The sequence below is a fragment of the Acipenser ruthenus genome, chromosome 3 (assembly GCF_902713425.1).
Source record: "Acipenser ruthenus chromosome 3, fAciRut3.2 maternal haplotype, whole genome shotgun sequence".
Lineage (NCBI taxonomy): Eukaryota > Metazoa > Chordata > Actinopteri > Acipenseriformes > Acipenseridae > Acipenser > Acipenser ruthenus.
The window spans coordinates 60,860,015-60,868,474 of NC_081191.1; the positions used below are offsets into that span (position 1 = coordinate 60,860,015).

Consider the following 8,460-nt stretch of genomic DNA (forward strand, 5'->3'; position numbering starts at 1 on the left):
TGTACTAGATTATGTTTTTTCCTGCCAACCACAAACTAGTTTTCTGCACACTGTCTATCTTACTTTTAATGTATTTTTAATAAGACAAAATTTTGCACTGTAATTTTACATATGCATTGTGTAAGTAGATTGTAAACTTCATATGACAGATATTAGTTTAAGCTGAGTGAAAGTTTAAAAGGAATACTATGTACATTATACATACAGTAGCAAACATCTATTTGTTTAACACTCGCCTAAGGTTAAAGATTGCTTTCACCAAAAGCAACAAAGTAGATACAGGCCACTATCGGTGCACTAGCGCTCTTTTATAGCAAAAAGATTAGAACCTCTATATGTCAAAGTTAGTTTTGTAAACCTTTTAAAACCTAATTGTATTAAACAAACAAATTGTATTTGAATTGACACCTTTGATGGTGAATGAGACATTCTGACTGAAGTGCCTTTAAGGGTTCACTGTAAAATGTATCTTAGCCTACATTTAATAATAATAATAATAATAATAATAATAATAATAATACAATGAAACATTGTTATTATTAGTATACTACTGTAACTTGTATAGTTACTCTGTTCAAAGGGGAAAAAAGCAGGTTTGATGGTTGTTATTAATATAAATATTATTTTTTTTAATAAATACCTAAAAGTACAGTTTTAGCAAACAGTCCCATCCCGTTTGATTCCAATACAATAGAAGTACAGATATCTGAACGATAAAGCATAAAGCTACAGTATATAGAACATACTGTTCGCCATGAACAATTTGAAATATTAGGTTTTGTACAGCCCCGTGAAATTATTTTTATTTTTTTTGTAGATTCTTTTTTTTTTTCACAAATGTAGTTTTATTACAGAAACACATTAATAAAAAAAAAACTCAAATAGATGTATATCAATAATAGTATAGTATACATCATGTTTTAACTACATACATATTTATTAAACATTATGGGTTTTTTTTTTAAATATATAAACATTTTGACAAACAGACCTAGCACAGAAAGTTACCATAATTTCTCATTAGCTGCAGTAATGGTAATGTGCAGTCCGACACTCTTTTGAATTAACTGCCCATTTAAGTAAATACTGCCCATACCCTCTATAAAAATACAATAAGATAAAATAAAAAAGATATATTTACACTGCCCTACTATAGTGGGGCTGTCATAATGATTGCACATACAGCAATCTGCCCTTTAAAAAAAAAAATACTGTAAGAATTGTATTTCAGTCCCATTGCACTGAAGCAGGGCATATACAACAAGCTTAGGGTTTCTCAGTATTTAAACACTAAGCAAAGCAGATTCATTCAAAACCAAAACAGCATTTGCACCATTTGAAATAAAACAAAGAATTAGCATACTAATATAAAATATAAGCAAACAAGCCATATTTTCCCCAAAAGGAAAAGCAATAAACAGCTAATGCTTAATGACGGTATCTTCCCAAACGACTCGCTCCAAGTTATTCATCTGCGCAATTGCTAGTCAGAGCTTCTGTCTCTGGTAACGTCTGAGACTTGACAACTACGATTGCAAGTATTTATTTAAAGTATTTTTTGTATAACCCTCTCAATTAAAAAATGTAATTTCTGTTTGCTTTATAATGATTTTTCATTTTATTTTGTTTTATATGTTGCATTTTGTGTTAATTAGTTTTATTTTGTATTTGTGGAAAACATCTGTATGTTTTTGATTAAGATCAGGATTTGGAAAATGCAACGTTGAACTTTCCATGCATTAATCCACATATACTGTACTGTATTTTCGTCAGATTTAGTTTAACTTCCTGTTTGATCAAAATACAATAAGTGTCGAGTCAGGTGCAGTTTGTGTAATTCGGGCTCGGGTCGGGTCAGTGTGTTATCAGTGAGTGAATTATGGCGTTTTTAATTTTAAGTGAGTATTTTTATGTGTGCAAGTGCTTTGTAAAACACTTCCTGCTTTACGATTTTTGAAAAACCACTCGCCATGGCACCATAGGTTCTTTGAGAAATTACCTCTCTTAATATCATCTCACAAACCCACTTATTGTCACGTTTTGTGCAAGCTGTCAAATGCTGCGCCGTGCTTTGCTAAGTAACCACAGGATATAATTAATATCCAACACAACTAACAACCAATAGTCATCTCGGCTCATAAATTGACATTTTGTGCAGCCTGTCAAATGCTGCTGGGTGGTCTTACCGGGATAGAGTTCAGTTACAAAACACCAACGTCACCAAATTTAAGTCAGTCATACAAATGCACGCAAAAAAAAAACACCAAGTGCAACGCCTAATTGATAGCTTTCATCAGTCGACAATTTATGCCTTTTTTAGATAATGACACCAACTGTTTTGTTCCAGTTAATGGTACAAAACGTATTTGTCCTGTAGTAAACTATATGCCTTTATATAAATGTAAAGAACGACTAAATGTACAGTATTAAAACACTGCTCTTTAATTCACCGTTAGATTTTTTTTGTTTGTTTTTTCTCGCACTCGTAATGTGCTGTCATAAGCAAATGTGAAAACCTGGTTTATATCATGACCCGCTTTATATCGCAAATTATAGCTGCACGGCAATCATGATATAAAGCGGGTTCATCTGTATATGATGGAGGCTGATGGAGTAAAAAAAACTCGACATAAAATTACAACATTGTTGTATTCAGCGATAATAAAAGTCCATGTGGCTTTGTACAATGCAAATTTTGCAAAATATTACTGAAATATGACAGCAAAAAGACAGGAAATTCATCTCTGCAGCAGCACACTGAAAAGGGATGTATTCATCCTGTGACTGTTTTAAAAACCATAGTTGTGGTGTAATATTTGTTGTTGAACGTTAATTTAGCGGTTTGATATGATATAGGCTTGTCCAAAATGAGTATGTGAATTTGCAAGAGCATCTTCTGTGTGGTTATTTTTGGTAACAAAGTTTTGAAGAAGGTTGTTGTCTGTTTTTAAATCATGCAGTGTTGGATTACTAGGAAAGGAAGTAAACGAGATATGATTCATTGAGAGGGATTTTATCTTCATTTACGATTTAACTGAAACAGGGAATACTGAAGGTACACTAAAGGTACTTAGTTTCAAGAGCGTATGTTTGGAATATATTTGTGGAGCGGGTCGGGTATGCAAATATTTCAAAGGTCTTGTGTTCGGATCGGGTTTTAAATTTAGGCCCGAGCAGACCTCTATTTCAGTCGGAATCTGTGACAAACTAGTTTCTAGTCAGATGACATCCTCTAGTGTGCAGAAGATGCAGGACAGGTTAACTAAACTACATTTTGCATTGGCCTTAATTTTATCGTGGAGCATAATGCGCCATACAAAGCTATTTTTATAGCTGGCCATGGCTACCACTATTATGTCCTACTATCAGCATAGCATATCTAACTATATTTTCTTTTGTCCTGTAGGACCCACCTCCTCCAATGGAAAACTACTGTCTGCCAGAAGCTGCACAGTATCTGCAGAATAGGTTGGAGTCAAGTAAATATATAACCTCTCGCAAACGGGAAGCTTCTGGAGATGCATCAGTAGTGAAGAAGTCCAGGATAAATTAAAGATGTATTTATTCATATTTGATTTTGTCTGAGACAAATTTGTAGTATATCAGATTTTTATCATCGTCATTGAAAAAAAATATTTATTTATGTAGGCTATAGAAAAATAATGTTATCATTATTTTGTTTGCTGTTATGTACTGTATATTGCTACACTTTTTAAAAGTACATGTTTATCAGCTTGTTGGTAAGTAAACAATGTAAATGAAACCATTGGTTGGTATGAAACCTTTTTAATGGATATTTCGGATGGAATTTTATGTTTTGTGTACTGAGTCATCACTTTCCAAGTAACAGCTGGTTTTCAGGGACCTAAGGAAAGTTTGCTACACAACTGTCACCAAACCTTTTAACTTTGGTCACACAATCCCCATACTAGAGAGAACCACAATTCAGTGAACAAACCCAGTAATGGAACTTGACTAAAATAATAGAAAACAGCTACTACTAACATATGGCCAGAGGTTAAAACAGTGTGTTATTAATGGGTTGCCAAGCGGCTCTCCGGGTAGAAGTGTAGTTGTATGGTTCGCAGGGTGAGTCATACAGCACAGGTTTGCATCCTGGTTCTGGCACTCCCTTGAATTAGAGAGGCAAAACATACAGGGATTTTCTCCTCATCGTGCTACAACGAACCCTATTGGCCAGGCACCCAGTGAGCTCAAAAGGTGGACACCTGCAGGGCTGGCCCCTGTCCTCCAGAGGTTGGTAGCTCGTTGACATCCGCTCTCGAGTTCCTGGGTGAACAAGGAAGCTGGCTTGGTCACGTGATTGCTGTGGTGAGGGGAAAAGCGATTGTGCATTCCAAATTGGGAAAAAAACTGGGGGTAATAATTGAACAACACCACAGTAGACAGCTGTGTACTAACCATTAGCTCTGAGGTCAGAATCATTACACTTTTACCATAGTGTTATATGCAGATATGAAGTCACTACAAGTGTGGTCTGAGGTATGAGGATTTTAAAATCGGCAGTGACAACTTTGTATATTAACTGCCACAAAATGATTAAGTTCTCTTATAGGATACCCACAGTCAGACATGACAGAATCTATCATGTACTGTAGGAACATAACTGGTTAATAGGAATCAGCATGTCTAGCGGCTGCTGGCCTAATCTCTATGGCAGGGGGGAGCTTGAACTGCAACACTGCTAATACCATCCAGCAAATACCCACAGAAATAATATACCGAGCATCAAAAGAAACTTATCACTATTATAACATTTTTTTTTCGAAAAAAATAAGGTATATAAATGATGGACAATGACAAAATGTTTTTGGTTTCTTTTTAATCACTCGATCATTCATCCTTGACCATGACACGCTTGAGAGACTATGACTGAAGCATATGCACTTAATCACCTAATTAGTGAGACAGTTGATTGGACACTGGATATGGAGTGATTTCAGCTGTTGAATTGCAAGCTTGAATAAAGCAATAAAGAAAATCACAGAAAAACAATATGCCACGTCTGTCAAGACAGCAGCGCCTTTGTGCAATTGGCATGTTGGAGGCTGGACTAGGGCAGCGTACTGTGGCTCGCGGTCTTGGGTGCTCAAAGCCAGCAATTTCAAACATGGCGAGACGGTATAACCAGACACACTCTGTCAATGACTGGCCACGAACTGGGAGACCAAAAGTCACAACACTTGCCCAAGATCGACATCATTTTGCAGTATCTTCGTGCTGTCAATTATTAATCAGCACAATAAAAAGTCACTGCACCTGCTCTAAAACAGAGTTTGTCATTTTTCGATCACATCTAGTGAATTTTGTCCAAACATGAGTGATACGTGTCTTCTGATGCTCAAATATAAGTAATAAGTTTCTTCTGATGCTCAGTATATGTCAGTAAGAAAAGGCAAACAAACCAGCAGTGGAAAATACAGAGCGGGGGAGGACACAATTACAGTACAGGAATTTCAGCACAAACACAATGCACATAACACAGATACACGGTGGGAATGACAGTACCTGGATTGCTACATTGCCCCCACCTTAGTTCCTTTTTGTCCCCAAAAAGGTTGCAGGGTGCAATGCCCGAGAGTTGACCGATGCTAGTCCCACTGGCGTCGCTGTGATTCGGTACAGGTTTTCCAGGTAGCCGCTGTCTGTCAACAACAGTGGCAGGATACAGGCAGGTGGCTGCTGGCAACCGATGTCAGATGGTCTTTTGACCCAAAAACAAACCAGCACATCATCAACAGGGCTGGGGGTGCAGTGTGTGGACTTCTGCACGGCGGTGCGACACGCAAGCAGGATCAGCAGCAGATGCAGATTCCAATCCTGCTGGAGTGTTCGCTGGTGGCAATGGCCAGCTGGAAGCCAAGAGTGTGGTTGAAGAGCTCAGCCAGGCCATTGCTTTGGGGGTTAAGGGGAGTGGTGCAGCCCAGTTTTGCTGGTATAATGTTGCGTGGAGAAATTTAGGAACATTCATAGTAATCAAGTTTTTTTATCTTGAGCTTTTTCTTGTTGAGTACATTGTTCTCTTGTCATAAGTCACAATGTGGCATCTGGTCGTTTTGATATGCTGACTTTGCTCATTGTTCTGAGGCAAAGAAGTTTTTTTTTGTTTTTTACAGCAGACACATAGGATTCTACTCAAAGTTTATTGCACGATAACTGTAAATAACAAGTAAGTCAGTAACACTCGCCAGAGCTGTAAATTCAAAATTAGAACCATCAGTATGACATGTCAACTTAAATGCAAGTGTGACATACATAAAGATACAGTCTCAGACAAAAGTATTGGCACTCTATCTTTATTATATCACAATTCAAGGTAACAGATTAATGACGAGCATTTAGTAAACTTTAACCTGAACTGAACTGCTAAAACAACCCAATGTCACGATCAAACTACCTCCATGTTTAACTGTAGGTATAAGGGTTTTCTTCATTGGAGGTTTTCCCTTTTTTTTTCTCCAAACCTACTGTGGTCCATTTTTGGGGAGAAGTTATATTTTAGTCTAATTGGACCAGAGAATTTTGTTGAAAATTGCTTCATATTCCTTTGCAAATTTCTGATGGTTTGTTTTATGAATTTCCTTAAAAAAAATAATTCCCAATGCTTCTAAATCCATCTTTAAGTCCTTGGCTGTTAATCTTGGATATTTTTTAGCTGCTTGGATGATTCTCTGCTGTGCCCATAATTTTCTTTGGATGCCCCCTTCTTATAAGCGTTTCAGTTGAATTTGTTCTTTGGTTCTTGATTATTCCTCGGATTGTGGAATTTGGTATTCCACATTTCTTTTATACTGTTCTGCTGCCATTTCCTTTGTTTTAGTTTGCTACGAGTGCTTTTCTCAAACGTGAATCCAACTCTTTTGTCTTAACAAAAGATTCTTTAAAACATGTTGGAAATAATTACCTCTTTTTCTGGTAATTGACCTTTTAACACAGCTTAATTACTGTGCAATGGTTTTCAATCAATATATATTTTTAATCAGTTCTATTATTTTTTGACAGTAAATGTAATGTGTTTTCATTAACAAACATTTAAAATTGCTTTTTATTTTTATAAAGATTGTCAAATTATATTAAGTTTTAGGTGCCAATACTTTAGTCTGCAACTAGTGTGACACAGTATCCCCAGATGTTTTTGTTGTTAGTTTTATTGACCCACATAAACCTCCATCCAGGATCTAAATATATTTATTTATTTCATTATACTTAATAAACCTAGCGTACACTGGCCCACCCCTGCTTTAGATACCTAGATTAGATCAGGAGAGTCTGCACACGTGGGTTTGTAAAATAAAACAAGTCCTTAAACTAAATTTCCATTCCATAACCCTTTAAAAACAGATTTGTTATAAAATTCTTAGTGGTCTCAAAAAGCCAGACACTGCTCCCGAGTGGTGCATCCATTAAAGGCGCTCCGCGCTCGTTCGAATCCAGGCTATGTCATAGCCGACCGTGACCGGGAGTTCCTAGGCGGCAGTGCACAATTGGCTGAGCGCTGCCCAGGTAGAGAGGGCTTAGGTCAGCAGGGGAATCCACGGCTCACCGCGCATCAGCGGCGCCTGTGGTTCGGCAGTGGAGCCGCCCCATCTGTGTTGTCCTCCGGCACTATAGGTCTGGTGGCACTGCTGTGGATCTGCAGTACGAAAAATGACGGCTTGGCAGGAGCACGTTTCGGAGGATGCGTGTTCCAGCCGCCGGCGGGGGGGTTGCGAGCGGTGAGCAGAGGATACAGATAATTGGGCATACTAAATTGGGGAGAAAACTGGGGTAAAAAAACTGGCGACGACTAATTGGGAAAAAAAAAAAAAAGCCAGACATTGAAAACAAGGACTGAATTTCGTAAGTGAATAAAAGAACAAAAGCACACCATGTTGTATGCCTTAACATGAACAATGGTCACTATTCACAAAGCTTTTACTTAGTAAATCATGACTTTTTTTCAGTCTACAATATTAATGAATTAAAAATAACTAGAATTTTTTCTCCTGTAATTTTTACCCCATTTAAAATCTACACTTTAATAGGATTTTAGATTCCCATTCATCCTTTTCCGATTTTTTTCCTTCTTATGAAGCATCAGGATCTTGATGCACCATCTTTAAACAAAACCACATTGAAATGCTAAACAGCATACTGAAGACTAAATTAGTTTAAAAAGATGGGCACACATAAATAATGGATACAATTTAGGAAAAATGACCTTGGTTTACACAGGATTATAACAACAACAAAAAAACCCTTGTCGAAGATATTGCAGCAACATCTTTGGTGAAAACAGATTTGAACTACTTGTAATCAAACTGTTTTTCATTGTCCATGAACAGGGGTATGATTATATGGATGCTCATTGGTAATTGAACACTTTTTTCAACAGGTGTTTATGCTGCCATGCAATGATGTCTAAACTAATGTACGGTAAACTGAGTGTTTTAGTCTGCA

At 37.0% G+C, this 8,460-nt stretch overlaps 1 protein-coding gene across 2 annotated transcripts in view; it reads left to right on the forward strand.

Moving 5' to 3' along the window:
• Positions 1-3,874, forward strand: part of LOC117394758 (DNA topoisomerase 2-binding protein 1-A-like) — a 32,186-nt gene extending 28,312 nt beyond the window's left edge. Inside the window, exon 28 of one of the 2 annotated variants that reach the window (XM_033993285.3) lies at positions 3,407-3,874. In XM_033993285.3, the coding sequence (XP_033849176.3) occupies positions 3,407-3,553 (147 nt within the window). In that variant the 3' untranslated portion in view covers positions 3,554-3,874. The remainder of the gene's footprint in view (positions 1-3,406) is intronic. The other variant, XM_033993286.3, reaches the window with a different exon arrangement.
• The last annotated feature ends 4,586 nt before the right edge of the window (positions 3,875-8,460 follow it).